This window comes from Oncorhynchus tshawytscha, linkage group LG22, assembly GCF_018296145.1.
Source record: "Oncorhynchus tshawytscha isolate Ot180627B linkage group LG22, Otsh_v2.0, whole genome shotgun sequence".
Taxonomy (NCBI): Eukaryota; Metazoa; Chordata; class Actinopteri; order Salmoniformes; family Salmonidae; genus Oncorhynchus; species Oncorhynchus tshawytscha.
The window spans coordinates 45656768-45672786 of NC_056450.1; the positions used below are offsets into that span (position 1 = coordinate 45656768).

The window sequence follows — 16019 nt, forward strand, 5'->3', positions numbered from 1 at the left end:
TAGAGGCAGAAAATCCCAGTGGAAAGAGGGGAACCAGCCAGGCAGAGACAGCAAGGGTGGTTCGTTGCTCCAGAGCCTTTCCGTTCACCTTCCCACTCCTGGGCCAGACTACACTCAATCATATGACCCACTGAAGAGATGAGTCTTCAGTAAAGACTTAAAGGTTGAGACCGAGTTTGCGTCTCTGACATGGGTAGGCAGACCGTTCCATAAAAATGGAGCTCTATAGGAGAAAGCCCTGCCTCCAGCTGTTTGTTTAGAAATTATAGGGACAATTAGGAGGCCTGCGTCTTGTGACCGTAGCGTACGTAAATACATTTGCACAGTGAGCTCTCTCAAATACATCCTTGCAGTTGTTGGTTAGCTAGCTATTTTTTTATCAGTCAGAACAGAACAGGCCAGGGCTCAGGGTTGGAAAATCCATTGCAGTGTGTAAGGCAGCTTACTTGTATTTCAGACCATCCCAGCAGCTATCTTAGAGATATAACTTAGCTCTGGGCTTCTCTGAGTTTGCACTTCGTAGCCTATAGCATATAGGCTGTGGATCATTTGATTGAGACCACACTAAATATACTATAGGTGCACTTTACATTGCCACCCAGCGGAGAATCAGAGACGAGGGCCAGCATTGGGCACACATCACTATATCATCTAATGAGCAACTATTCTAAAACACTGAGAAATATTTAAATTTCATCAATTACAAATTACATAACCCTCCACTGGACTAGATATTTTTAAATGATTAAACCCCCCCTTGACTGAAATTGGAAAGCATGACCCTCCCCATTTTCCTCCAGGTACCCATTCTGTACATTTAGATCTGTCCCTTACAGCTGTGTTTTAGGCTCCTATGAATATCAGGGATGCTACGAGTATTTTTTATTTGTTTCACCTTTATTTAACCAGGTAGACCAGTTGAGAACACCTTTATTTAACCAGGTAGACCAGTTGAGAACACCTTTATTTAACCAGGTAGACCAGTTGAGAACACCTTTATTTAACCAGTTAGACCAGTTGAGAACACCTTTATTTAACCAGGTAGACCAGTTGAGAACACCTTTATTTAACCAGGTAGACCAGTTGAGAACACCTTTATTTAACCAGGTAGACCAGTTGAGAACACCTTTATTTAACCAGGTAGACCAGTTGAGAACACCTTTATTTAACCAGGTAGACCAGTTGAGAACACCTTTATTTAACCAGGTAGACCAGTTGAGAACACCTTTATTTAACCAGGTAGGCCAGTTGAGAACACCTTTATTTAACCAGGTAGACCAGTTGAGAACACCTTTATTTAACCAGGTAGACCAGTTGAGAACACCTTTATTTAACCAGGTAGACCAGTTGAGAACACCTTTATTTAACCAGGTAGACCAGTTGAGAACACCTTTATCTAACCAGGTAGACCAGTTGAGAACACCTTTATTTAACCAGGTAGACCAGTTGAGAACACCTTTATTTAACCAGGTAGACTAGTTGAGAACAAGTTCTCATTTACAACTGCGACCTGGCCAAGATAAAGTAAAGCAGTGAGACACAAACAACACAGAGTTACACACATGGAATAAACAAACATACAGTCAATAATACAACAAATCTGCATACAGTGTGTGCAAATGAAGTAAATGAAGTAAGGAGGTAAGGCAATAAATAGGCCAATAGTGGTGAAGTAATTACAGTTGAGCAATTTACACAGGGGTGATATATGTGATATATGTGCAGATGAGGATGTGCAAGTAGAAATACTGGTGTGCAAAAGAGCAGAAAAACAAAAACAAATATGGGGATGAGGTAGTTGGATGGGCTATTTACAGATGGGCTGTGTACAGCCGAAGCGATCGGTAAGCTGCTATGACAGCTGACGCTTAAAGTTATAGATGTTAGAGATATAAGTCTCCAGCTTCAGTGATTTTTGCAATTCGTTCCAGTCATTGGCAGCAGAGAACTGGAAGGAAAGGCGGCCAAAAGAGGTGTTGGCTTTGGGGATGACCCGTGAAATATACCTGCTGGAGCGCGTGCTACGAGTGGGTGTTGCTATGATGACCAGTGAGCTCAGATAAGGTGGGGCTTTACCTAGAAAAGACTTATAGATTACCTGGAGCCAGTGGGTTTGGCAACGAATATATATCTAGGACCAGCCAACGAGAGCATACAGGTCGCACTGGTGGGTAGTATAAGGGGCATTGGTGACAAAATGGATTGCACTGTGATAGACTGCATCCAATTTGCTGAGTAGAGTGTTGGAGGCTATTTCGTAAATGACATCACCGAAGTCAAGGATCGGCAGGATAGTCGGTTTTATGAGGGTATGTTTGGCAGCATGAGTGAAGGATGCTTTGTTGCGAAATAGGAAGCCAATTCTAGATTTAACTCTGGATTGGAGATGTTTAATGTGAGTCTAGGAGAGTTTACAGTCTAGCCAGTCTAGGCCCGCCCTGTGAAAATGAGCCATAGAAGCTTCTAAAACGCAAAATATCGCCGGTTTTACAGTCTCTATCGTCACTAACCAATAAAAAATAAATAAAATAACACCACCATCACCAACCCAAACTAATATTATCAACATGTTCAGTTGTGTTCCGTGTTTTCCTCCTCCTCCTCCTCCTCCTCCTCCTCATCTCATCCCAAACTCTGTGATCTTCCTCTTGCCCTTCCATGTTTTCAGTAAAAGCTAAGATTCTTATAACTCTAAGATAGACCAAAGCCCGTCGTTTCAAACTGGAACAAATGAGTCATAGTGGGCAGAACAAGCAAGGACGTGGGCAGTGCCAAGCACGAGCTAGCGAGATATTATTGGCGTGTTCTAGCATATATTTTCATATTTCTGTGAGGGAACACCTACTTTGTTTCATCGATGAGATAATCGGATGAGACATTTTTGCAGAATCTCGGACAAAATCCATCTTCTCCCGCTGCAGGCCACTGGGTTTCTTCTCAATGCGATGTTTGGTAGTGAGTGGAAACGCCAAGCGGGTGTTTCACATTTATACATCTGGTGAAATATCTGTGTCATTGTTGTCTCTGTGGTAAAACCCAAACACATCACAGTGGCTATCAAGGTGTAGAATCCCGTTAGAACATCTTCTCACCACCAAATATGTTAGTGAGACGAAATCTTGTCGCAGGTAGTGGGAGAAGATGGAACTTGCTGAAACGGGGTCGACATTCTGCCAATTTTCTCATTGATGAAATAAATGATCTCAGTGTTCTGTTCCCAAAACAATAATCGCGTACGAATACAGTGCACGACGTTTTAGAGACTTGACACTTTGCTAAAGTAAAAAAAAAGAAGTTTTGTTTGAGCGCAAAGTCGAATTGAGTTTGTTCACACTCGCACATTAGAGGAGGCGATCCTTAATGGAACTATGCAAATAAATGCTATAATGTGCCAATATTTATATTGTATTTGTATTTATTATGGATCCCCACTAGCCGCTTGCAATGCTTGGCTTTGCCCACCTCCTTGCTTGTTCTGCCGACTATGCTTAATTTGCTCCTACTGTAAACGACAGAGATGAACGATCTTGGGTTAGTTATAAATGTCTTTGGTAAAACTACTCTTCCCAAGATGCTCCACGGTTGGATAGTTGTTGCGGATGAAATTTTACAGACTAAATATTCAATAAAACATTTACGATTATTAACCATAATTCACGTGTGATTACAAAAGTGCTTACCCAAATCAAAAATAAAAGAGGTGTGTTTTTACCGTATATTTTCTCCACGCACCCATATGACTCAGCGGAAGTCTGTCTGACTTCCTTTCCTCCATTCGGTGAGTACGCGGTGACATCGTGGTCTCTGCAGCTCTTCTAAAAATTATAGAAAATAATGTATTCGTCCACTCTAGGACCATAGCTACTTTCCATTCGTAATAAGTGTTTGTGTTATTTTAACAGATCGCAGCCATGGGTCGCCGGCCAGCCCGATGGTGAGTGTTTTTGTTGCATGGTTTTAGCTCAAATAAAGTCTGACACTGGGTGAAAATACAAAATGGCGGATGTGTCTGCACCATGTGCAGTAATTAGCCAGCTAGCTACATTCACAGGGTTGATGTGAAACTATTTATATGGCTTTACGTCAATTTGTGTTGTCATTAAATTAGCTCGCTTGATGGTATGTTACACACTGTCCGCGATGTCTACATCCCTGTTATTCACCTGGCTAACAGTAGCTAATGTAGCTAGCTAGATTAGAAGGCTAACACTGCTAATGGCATTAGGTAGCATAACTAGCCTCTAACTTGTGGGTTGATCAACATACTTATTATGGAGTTTATTGGTGTATTTAATCTGTGATTATTGGTACATTGGTACAATACACAGCATAGTGAGGTTTTTACTGTACAGAATAAATATACGTGAATATCTAAATATCCTTAGTATCTAATTTACATACGTATTTAGATGTTATTGTGCGTGTAGCGAAACGCTTGTGTTCCTAGCTCCAACTGTGCAGTAATATCTAACAATACACACCTACAAGAATAGATTGTAGAAATAGTTAAACGAGCTTGTGTGTCCACACTACAGGCAACTTCCTGGTCCTTACCCACTTATCTCTACACAGAAACAGGACGAGAGACCGCTTAGAAGCATTGAATGCAATGACTGAGTCGCTCCAGATAGGTGTCTTAAGTTACTAAAAATGTAAATAAAAAAATAAAGGCAAGTTTGGATACAAACATTTGATAGAAATAGAGGAAAGATACATTTTCATGTAAAAACCGTCTCCCAGGCCAGTGAGTGCTTGTGGTAGGTACAGTGATGGATATACGGTGCTATCAGACCCCTTCCCATTGTTCACATTTTGTTTGCTACAGCCGTATTCTAAAATGGGTTGGGGGGGGACTCAATCGACACACTATACCCCATAATGACAAAGAAAATACTGTTTTATTTTTAGAAATTAGCAAATTAATGAAAAACAGGCGCCTAATTTACATAAGTATTCAGACCCTTTGCTATGGGACTTGAAATTGAGCTTGGGTGCATCCTGTTTCCTTTGATCATTCTTGATGTTTCTACAACCTGATTGGAGTACACCTGTGGTAAATTCAATTGATTGGACATGATTTGCAAAGGCGCACACCTGTTTATATAAGGTCCCCCAGTTGACAGTGCATGCCAGAGCAAAAACCAAGACATGAGGTCTAAGGAATTGTGGCCTCCCATCATTCTTAAAAGGAAGAAGTTTGGAACCATCAAGACTCTTCCTAGAGCTGGCCACGTGGCCAAACTGACCATTCAGGGGGAAGGGCCTTGGTCAGGGAGGTGACCAAGAACCCAATGTTCACTCTGGCAGAGCTCCAGAGTTCCTCTGTGGAGACAGGAGAACCATATTTGCACCACTCCACTAATCAGGCCTTTATGGTACAATGTCCAGATGGAAGCCACTCCTCAGTAAAAGGCACATGACAGCCTGCGTTAAGTTTGCCAAAAGGCACCTAGAGGACACTCCGACCATGAGAAACTAGATTCTCTGGTCTGATGAAACCAAGATTAAACTCTGCCCTGGATGCAAAGTGTCACGTCTGGGGGAAACCTGGCACCATCCATATGGTGGTGGCAGAGGCATGCGGTGGGGTTGTTTTTAAGCGGTATTGACTGGGAGACTAGTCAGGATCGGGTCAAAGATGAACGGACCGAGGGATCCTTGGTGAAAATCAGGACAACGACCCTAAGCGCACAGCCAAGTGGCTTCGGGACAAGTCTCAGTGTCCTTGAGTGGCCCAGCCAGAGGCCTGACTTGAACCTGCTCAAACGTCTCTGGAGAGACCTGAAAATAGCTGTGCGGCGACGCTCCCCATCCAACCTGACAGAGCTTGAGAGGATCTGCAGAGAAGAATGGGAGAAACTCTCCAAATACAGGTGTGCCAAGCTTGTTTTGTCATACCCAAGAAGGCTCAGGCTGTAATAGCTGCCAAAGGTGCTTCAACAAAGTACTGAGAAGGGTCTGAGTACTTATGTACTGTCATATTTCAGTTTACATACATTTGTACTTTTTTCAAATGTGTTTTTTGCTTTGTCATTATGAGGGTATTGTGTGTGTAGATTCGGGGGGTTTAGAATACAGTTGTAACCTAACAAATTGTGGATAAAGTCAAGGGGTCAGAATACTTTCCAAATGCACTCTGTTTGTAAGGAAGGGTGGGATGTGTACTAAATCCATAATATCTCTGAACACGTAGGATAGAATGGTGTGTGTGTGTACACAGCAATAGTTGAATAGGATGGCCTTGACTAGAAGAGTGTATACATATGAAGTGGGTAAAACGGTATGTAAAAAAAATATTATAGTGACCAGTGATTCTGTGTCTGTACATAGGGCAGCAGCATCTACGGTGCAGAGTTGAGTGCCTGGGTGGTAGCCGTTTAGCGACCGTGACTAAGTTGATGGCAGGGTACTGGGTGGAGGCTGGCTAGTGACCGTGACCAAATTGATGGCAGGGTACTGGGTGGAGGCTGGCTAGTGACCGTGACCAAATTGATGGCAGGGTACTGGGTGGAGGCTGGCTAGTGATGGTTAAGTCTGATGGCCTTGAGATAGAAGCTGTTTAGTCTTGGTCACCCCTGCAGCTTATTAAGCTGACCAGTGTGGTTCTAGTGTGCAGTGGCTGCAGGGTTGGGTGATGTTACGTATCAGATGATTGACAGCTGTCGTTAACTACGTTGTGAAGTGATGGCCTAGGAATAGTTTATTTCCACTTGACTGGAACCACACAGTAAAGAGCCATGTGGCTTAGTCCTTTATAACCTATTTCTATAAATGTTAAACAATTTACAGAATGCAAGTGGAAAGTAGACTTAGGATTTTCACCAAAGCAGCTCAGAGTTTCTCGTTCCGGTCCGTATCGCTGAAGCCCATTTAATGTTTTTATAGTGGACAATCCAGTGTATTTTAAAAGCCCCACTTAGTCTTCTATCCGTTTGTTCTGAATGACTTCAGTTTTTATGCCTGCTGGCTTTCTCCCTCCCTCCTCGGTACTTCATGAACAAAGAATGTATCTACTGGCTGAAGTTCCGTTTGAAATAACCTAAGAAAATGGTAGGCCACAAACAATAGAAACATGGACAAATCTAAGGAATAGTTTACCACAAACCTTAGTTGAGCAAAGATTAATCTAATATAAATGATGCCCACTCTTTGCCGTTGTGAACCAAAAGCCAAATCCTAATTAAAATAGCATATCAAAAGCATTAATGGGGTATTTCACTTTTACTACTTCATTCTTAGAACTCCCAGAACCGGGAGAATTGGCATCAACTGACTCTAATTAGCATAACGCAACAGACAATAAATATTACTAGAAAATATTCATGAAATATAGTGTAACACAGCTTAGCCTTTTGTTAATCACCCTGTCGTCTCAGATTTTGAAATTATGCTTTTACAGCCAAAGCAAGACAAGTGTTCGTAAGTTTATCGATAGCCTAGCATAGCATTACGTCCAGCTAGCAGCAGGAAGCTTGGTCACAAATCAGAAAAGCAATCAAATTAAATGTTTACCTTTTGATCTTCAGATGTTGTCATTGACGAGACTCCCAGTTAGACAGCAAGTGTTCCTTTTGTTCCATAAAGTTTATTTTTATACCCAAAATAGATCAGTTTGTTACTGCAGCTAGTCGGCTGATAATTGTTTGAATAAACCATCTGTGTCTCCCTCAGCTACCGCTACTGCAAGAACAAGCCCTACCCCAAGTCCCGTTTCTGTCGCGGTGTGCCTGGTGAGTTCTCTCCTTTACCGTGAGGTTATTCCCACTCAAACAAGCTAATTTCAGTTGGCCCAGAACAGGGCTGTTAACCTGTGACTGGAACCTCCCTCCCTAACCAGTGTACATTTAGGGGCCAATGTCAATTGCATGCTAAATTGACTGCATCACTAGTCTTGGAGATGTGTTGAAGGCACCGAACTGCCTGTTCAAATGGCTCGGCTCAGACGCCCATATGTACCCAACAAGACATGCCACCAGGGGTCTGTGTCTTCACCATTTAGAACAGAGGCTAGGAAACTCTCGGAACTCTATTCCTCATCAAGTAACGCACGCAGTAAGATTAGATATACCTCTCAGGACAACACGGACTGTGAAGACACACTAGTAATACACCCGTTGTATTGTACTGTTTTTTTTATTTATTTGGAGGCTGTTGCGTTTTGTATTTGTTTATTCCTGTTTGGACCCCAGGAAGAGTAGCTGTTGCCTTGGCAGTGGCTAATGGGGGAATCTATTAAATACTAAACAGGAACATGCCGTGTTCCTAACTGCAGCTTATTAAGCCGACCAGTCCCGCTGACGTGCGGTTCTGGTGTGCAATGGCTGCAGACAGTGACTCTGTGGTTGTGTATGAGGCCAGCTGGGAGGTGCTGGCCCCTTTAAGGGACCGCTGAGACAACGCTTCACAACGTTTAGTTTTGACGACTACTGAGGGTGTAGCTAGTTAACTCTGTCTACTTGGTCACTTACAGCTGTAATATGACACCTTTTTGAGTGACCAGACCAAATTCACAGAAGTGACTTATATACTGGACAACAATATAAACGCAACATGTAAAGTATTGGTCCTGTGTTTTATGAGCTGAAATAACAGATCCCAACTCTCCCAAAACCTATTTCTCGCAATTTTGTGCACAAACTTGTTTACATCCCCGTTAGTGAGAATTTTTCCTTTGCCAAGATAATCCATCCACCAGGAGTGGCATATCAGGAATCTGATTAAACAGCATGATCATTAAACAGCATGATCATTACACAGTGCACCTTGTACTGGGTACAATAAAAGTCCACTTTAAAGTGTGACAAAACGTCACACAACACTATCACATGTCTCAAGTTCAGGAAGCGTCCAATTGGCATGCTGACTGAAGGAAAGTCCACCAGCGCTGTTGCCAGAGTGTTTGTCAATTTGTCATTTCTCCACCATAAGCTACCTACGCGTAGTTTTAGAAATCGTCAGTACGTCCAACCGGTCCTCAACTGCAGACCACGTGTAACCACGCACACCCAGGACCTTCACATTCAGCTTCACCTGCGTGATCGTCTGAGACCAGCCACCCGGACAGCTGTGGGTTTGCACAGCCAAAGAACTTCTGCACAAGCGTCTCGGAAGCTGTGCTCGTCATCCTCGCCTGGGTCTGGAACTGGCTGTAGTTTGGCGTCTTAACCGATCTTCGATGCCCGCTGGAGAAGTGTGCGCTTCGTGGATGAATCCCGGTTTCAACTGTACTGGGCAGACGGCGTGTGTGGGCGAGTGGTTTGCTGATGTCATCGTTGTGAAGAGTTCCTTGTGGTATGGACAACTAAAAAAAACAATAGCGTTTTGGTCAAGTGGTTGTCATGTCACAAGGATCTGTACACAATTCCTGGAAGCTGAACATGTCCCAGTTATTTCGTGGCCTGCATACTCACCAGACATGTCACCCATTGAGCATGTTTGGGATGCTCTGGATCCATGTGCACGACAGTGTTCCAGTTCCCGCCAATATCAGCAACTTTTGACCGCCATTGAAGAGGAGTGGGACAACATTCCACAGGCCACAATCACCAGCCTGATCAACTCTATGTGAAGGAGATGTGTTGTGCTGCATGAGGCAAATGGTGGTCACACCAGATACTGCCTGGTTTTCTGATCCAGGCCCCTACCTTTTTGGTAAGGTATCTGATGAACTGATGCATAGCTGTATTCCCAGTCACGTGAAATCCATAGATTAGGGCCTAATGAGTTGATTTTAGTTGACTGAGTTGTGTTTATATTTTTATTCAGTGTAGATGTCACTCATTGAAAGCAGGTATAAGCTGATCTATTTCCCTTAAGTCTTTTGTTTTTGTACACCAGCTGAGAATAAAATGTTTGGAAAATATATTTCATAGCTGTTCAGATGCTACAATGATTTGGTACACCAAGGTTTCCCAAACTTGGGCCCGTTTTGGGTTTTGCCCCCGAGCACTACACAGCTGACTCAAACAACCGACTCATTAAGCTTTGATTTGCATCCGCTGTGTAGTGCTAGAGCGTACACCCGGTGGGGCCAGACCCGAGTTTGGGAAGCCCTGCTCTACACTAGTTTAGTCACCAAGTGAAATTAGGTGACCTGTTAGACTGGTAGCAAACAGGAAATGGAGTGATTTCTGCACTTATTTTATTTTAAGACATTCAGACCAACATGAACAGTTAACCTCTTGTAAACTCTCTCCTGTTTACCTCTGTAGATCCTAAGATCAGGATCTTTGACCTGGGCAGGAAGAAGGCCAGGGTGGACGAGTTCCCTCTGTGTGGTCACATGGTCTCTGATGAGTACGAGCAGCTGTCCTCTGAAGGTGAGGGTGCCTCTCTGGAGACGGTCAGCCATGCTCTGACACACTCACTCATTGACAATGTTACACTTTGTCTTCTGAAAATGCAAGGTCGGATTGCCATGTCGCATTAAATCTACTTTCCATATCTAGCTCTAGAGGCAGTCTTAACTCTCCCATCTCTCCTCTGGAGGCAGCAGCCTCTGTTAACTCTCCCATCTCTCCTCTGGAGGCAGCAGCCTGTGTTAACTCTCCCATCTCTCCTCTGGAGGCAGCAGCCTGTGTTAACTCTCCCATCTCTCCTCTGGAGGCAGCAGCCTGTGTTAACTCTCCCATCTCTCCTCTGGAGGCAGCAGCCTCTGTTAACTCTCCCATCTCTCCTCTGGAGGCAGCAGCCTGTGTTAACTCTCCCATCTCTCCTCTGGAGGCAGCAGCCTGTGTTAACTCTCCCATCTCTCCTCTAGCTCTGGAGGCAGCCCGTATCTGTGCCAACAAGTACATGGTGAAGACTTGTGGAAAAGACGGCTTCCACATCCGGGTCCGCCTGCACCCCTTCCATGTCATCCGTATCAACAAGATGTTGTCCTGCGCTGGGGCTGACAGGTACAGCACTGTTCTAAACTCATAAAACACACCTGCAGCTTATTAAGCCGACCAGTCCCGCTGACGTGCGGTTCTGGTGTGCAATGGCTGCAGACAGTAACTCTGTGGTTGTGTATGAGGCCAGCTGGGAGGTGCTGGCCCCTTTAAGGGACCGCTGAGACAACGCTTTACAACTGGTGCTGCCGTGTGTCAGACCAGGACTGACCGGGCTGGGGGGGGTCTGGTCAACAGTAGTGAACTACCTCAGATGTAATTAAAAACCGTTCTGATGGGGGGGTTACTGTTTTAGAAGTCCTCTTGGCAAAATGTTGCTGTTCACTTCTCGCTGTGCTGCACTTTTTGGGGCAAAGATGATTCCTTGTTATGCTATCTGAGCTGCTCACATGACATTATCTGAACCTCAACTGGACTTATTTTGGTTCTTAGTTCTCCCAGATCTTATTTAAAAAGCTTCATTATCGTCTATACTTAATATTTGGTAGGTCTTCATTTTATACTGAACATTTTACTATCCCCAAAGTTGTGACCACTGTCTACCTGGCCTGCAGGGCTTCGGCGTCAAGTGCACCTACTGTCAACGGCACAAGACGCACACAAAAAAAGAGCCTTAAACGTTTTTCTACAGTTCGGTGAAGGACTAGGGATGTCTTGAAGACCAGTTGGTGACCTTCATTAGAGGGCGCCATTAGACTCCATTCCAAGTGTCCAAGAACATCAGATGTGTCGTCCCATAATTCAATGTGTTCTGTCCGTTAAACGTGTTTTGTTCTGTGTTTCTAGGCTCCAGACAGGGATGCGTGGTGCGTTCGGTAAACCCCTGGGCACCGTGGCCCGTGTTAGAATCGGTCAGGTGATCATGTCTGTCCGCACCAAGGCCAGCAACAAGGAGCACATTATCGAGGCTCTCCGCAGAGCCAAGTTCAAGTTCCCCGGACGCCAGAAGGTAACACTCACCTGGACACACACTTGAAATACAAACACACTGGGGATAACTGATCAAATGTGATACCAACACATTGAATAACAGATGGGCCCCAGAAGTTCTGAAATGTCTGTCCTATATCTGAGAGACGGAAGATCGGATTTAAAAACGACACATTTAACCCCTTATTTTTGGCACTAAACAGTCTTCACCTATACTTCCAAAAAAAAGTTTTGCTTGGTTCCAGACTTCAGGTGAGCCTTGTAGCCTGGAGGTGTCATAATGCTAAACAATCAACATTGAGACTCCCCTTTCCAGAGGGGTCTTAATAGTGTAGCCCAAACTGTTTGGACTCAACAGAAGTTGTCAGATCAACCGTAATGACTTTGGAGGAGTCCAAGACACTTGATGTTTTAGTGTAAATGGAGAACACCATTATGTTTGAGTCTCCTTTCCATCCAGGTCATAATAGTTTGTAGCCAAACCGTTCATACGTTAGATGTTTGTTTGAGGAGACTGATTTTCAAGGATGTCTCATGGTCTGACACACCACTGCTCTAGCTATGCCACCTTTCACTGCAGAGGCGGAAGTGGTGGATCGAGACTCGGCCAATGCGAACAGATCTCTAGCTTCCTGGCAGATTTTTATGGATCGTTTTATTATGCAAATTAGATTTCCGGCTATGGGGTTTTAAACGTCTTAAGGGCCACGTCCCTTTACACACTGAGAAACATTGCTGTCTGTAGAGGACCTCTGATCACTCACCTCTCCCTCCCTCAGATCCACATGTCCAAGAAGTACGGCTTCACCAAGTTCAACGCGGTGGACTTTGATCAAATGATGGCTGAAAAGCGTGTGATTCCTGATGGCTGTGGGGTGAAGTACATCCCTTCGACTGGTCCTCTGGCTCGCTGGAAGAAGATTCACGCTATCTAGACACCCAACTACAGATGGTCTGGACAGGTTTAACATCCCATAGGATGCCTGTCTGGTCCTCTGGCTCGCTGGAAGAAGATTCACGCCATCTAGACACCCAACTACAGACGGTCTGGACAGGTTCGACATCCCATAGGATGCCTGTCTGGTCCTCGGCTTCACAAGAGGTCAGACATGGTGAATGAATACATCTGAATAGTCGGCAAATAAAATATTAAACTGACCTGCTCTTGTTGTCATTTCACTGATTCTGACTTTAGATGAGGGGTTGACTTGGGCAAGGTGGTGATTTTAGCATGTTCATCTTGGGATGCGTGCCAGCAAGCCACTACATTTCAGAACATTAATTGCAGTTTAACTGGGCCTACATAAAGCTGTCTGAACAGATTTATTTTCAGCACCATTGAGGGAATCCTTACCACCGCTACACCTGGCTATCAGTGGAGCCTTATCTGGCAGTTAAAACAGTTCATTCAGCCTCGTTTACTGTCTTTAAAAAACATGGCTGACTTGCTATAGCAGATGTGGTTTCTACTGACAATTGAGATGTACAAACTATGGCATAAGGGGACGGCGAGTGGGTAAGAGGCGACCAGTAATATCGATTTAGACTGAGCGAGCGTAGACTGGTGTCAACTCTTTGTTCAACACACTAACAGAATTCAGAACATGGTGTACAGGGTAAACTAAGAACGCCCCAAGTCAGAACCGTAGGCTAAAGAGGGGCATATAAGCAGACGATGAACTTACAATATTCAATGATTACTTTAGTCCAAAACAGGACATGTGCACCGCCAAGTCAGAACTGTGGGCTTAGTTATGAGGGGGAAATGGAGAATTATTAGGAGCACATGTGCCTCACCCTAACCGCTTGCTACAGTATACAGATCTCCCTGGCATATTACATGCAACAGCATACAATACATGTTTGTGCTTAATTGTACAGGAAGGTGGCGTGGCGGTCCTGGTGGGAAAACTGGCAGCACCTCAGATTTTGCAATGAGGTAGTGTCCCCATGAATGACAGAACATTGAGCCAATCATGGCGCAATGAGGACATTCCCAACCCCTATGTTTATCTCCCCATAAGGAAGTGCACAATCGGCCGTCCGAGTTTGGCCGGTGGAGGCAGTCATTGTAAATAAGAATTTGTTCTTAACTTGCCTAGTTAAGGTTAAATATTTTTTTACATTGTTTGCAAACTGGTATGCGACATGTATTATTGCCAAAACAGTAGCTCTGCCCTGAATGATGGGTCCTCGCTGAGTACTACTATCCAAAATGAGAACTGCCTGTTTTAATTTGTCATGTTACAGCTCTTCTAAAGCGCTCTGGACCAGAAGCTCTGGTTGAAACTAAGCCATGTTCACATTACCCATAAGCACTTGTTGCGTTGCGCCGGATGTCTTGCATTTCAATGGGCAAGAGTGGAAGCGCAACGTCCCCCTGTGCTTGAAGGTGCAGTTGCGAGATGGACACCTCAGTTTTGAAACTTTTCGTCTTCAGTCCAGCCAGTCTGTCAAAGAACAGGAAGTTACCAAGCCAGAGAATATGAAAATTGGCTTGCTATAAAGTTGGAGAAACAAGTAGTTGAGGAAAAAGTAACTAAACAACCTATCACCTGAAATAATATCTGTATCCTGTCTTGAATGGAAAGGTCATTTTGCAAGCTCCCAAAATAATTGTGATCTCTTGACTAAAGGGCTCTGTCTTGCATTACAAACGCTGCACTTATCTGTTCATTAACGGGACAAGACTCCATGAAGATGACATACTGCGTAAGGGCATTATAGATGGGTGGGTTGTTTAGCAACAGACCTGATGGCTTACAGTCAAATATTAACATGATAAAAAGTAAATTGGGGCATGTAATTTATTGGGGGAACTCCCTTTATTAATGTGTAAACCCATAGCTGCCATCCAAATAGAGACAATTCTGAGATATATGTTGCTAGAGGTACATCCTCTCTACTAATGTTGTGGTTACGAGGCCTTCTAACTGAAAGCCTTGTCTTGTCCCCAAGACCGGGTAAAACTACACCACTTCCAACATCCTCTCATTAAACAATCTTTCTTCAAATGTTTTGTCTTGCCAATGTAGTGGCATGGACGGGTGTTTAAACACCAAGATGCTTCGCTTGGTCCTGAGGATTCTCAATACCACGCTCTCATAATCAATGTGATTAGATTAACATGGCCAGAACGAGCTGTGGCTTTAAGTAGCCTCCAGCGTTTTCAGTCAGACTTTCACGCATAGCTTAGTAGCCATTACATAGTGAATACCATTGCTTGTAATGATTTGACGCTTTGGTTAAAGGCAAACACGTAGTAGTCATGGTTACTGCTCCTGAGTCTATACATCCATACTAGTAGTAGTCATGGTTACTGCTCCAGTCTATACATCCATACTAGTAGTAGTCATGGCTCCTGCTCCAGAGTCTATACATTCTGGGTGATGTGATACGTTATCTCACTTCTTCTCTGGTGAGCTCTTATTGTCTATTGCTTATCACTGTTTTCAAACCTAGCCGTTGCACATCACACACTAACAAGAGCATTGACATGCACACATTAAATGAGCCTCGGTGATGGCCTCGCGCCCAGATTAGGCAGCAAAATGGGGATTTGGTCTCCGATCTGAACTTGTCAGGGACAGCTATATCAGGGCCAGAATGTGTAGTGTACGCCCAGCTTAACGTGACTATAGACGTGATAAAACATGACGGAACCCACACCTGTTGTATTTGTCGCATGTGACGAATAACATTTGATTTGATAAGAATAGGTTAAGGGTTTTAGATTAGTAGTTTTACAGGTCCGTCGTGTCCTTTAGAGCCTCTCCCCTTTGAATTCAATACAATCGATACATACTGCCCCCAGTGGATGTCTTGTGCAGTGTAAAAATATATTTCCTGTTAATGGCCGATGTGAATAAGGCTTTGGTGTTCAGACTCCTGAAACCCCATCAAACCTGTTAGTGTCGGTTTACAAACTAGTGGTGCCGTCACGTTTCCTATTCTGATCATTCAGGTAGTAGTAGGGGTTTTAAACTAGTGGTGCCGTCACGTTTCCTATTCTGATCATTCAGGTAGTAGTAGGGGTTTTAAAGGTCGTTCTGTGATTTCACTGAGCTGTGAGGTACTATGGAACTACTGAAATAGGTGTTTGATTGAATAATCCTGTGTGTCAGCAAAAAACCTGTTTTATTGTTACATATATCGGATAGGTGCAGTGAAATGTTTTACAGGGTCAGCTATAGAAGT

General features: G+C 43.9%; 1 protein-coding gene and 2 non-coding genes across 4 annotated transcripts; all 3 read left to right on the top strand.

The window, feature by feature from the left end:
- Positions 1 to 3793: 3793 nt before the first annotated feature.
- Positions 3794 to 12980, top strand: LOC112247957 (60S ribosomal protein L10). 2 transcript variants are annotated; one of them, XM_042304350.1, is made up of 7 exons: positions 3794 to 3934; positions 7672 to 7730; positions 10212 to 10319; positions 10760 to 10898; positions 11679 to 11841; positions 12602 to 12719; positions 12813 to 12980. In XM_042304350.1, the coding sequence occupies exons 1-7, from the start codon at positions 3912 to 3914 to the stop codon at positions 12848 to 12850; spliced, it is 648 nt and encodes a 215-aa protein (XP_042160284.1). In that variant the 5' UTR covers positions 3794 to 3911; the 3' UTR covers positions 12851 to 12980. The 2 variants fall into 2 exon arrangements, with proteins under 2 accessions (XP_042160284.1, XP_024272540.1); XM_024416772.2 differs by having other exon boundaries at positions 3797 to 3934; positions 12602 to 12980.
- LOC112247959 lies at positions 8267 to 8399 on the top strand. The gene has a single exon (XR_002953164.1). It is a non-coding gene; the product is annotated as a small nucleolar RNA SNORA70 (small nucleolar RNA).
- LOC112247958 lies at positions 10931 to 11063 on the top strand. Its single transcript, XR_002953163.1, has one exon. It is a non-coding gene; the product is annotated as a small nucleolar RNA SNORA70 (small nucleolar RNA).
- Positions 12981 to 16019: the final 3039 nt, after the last annotated feature.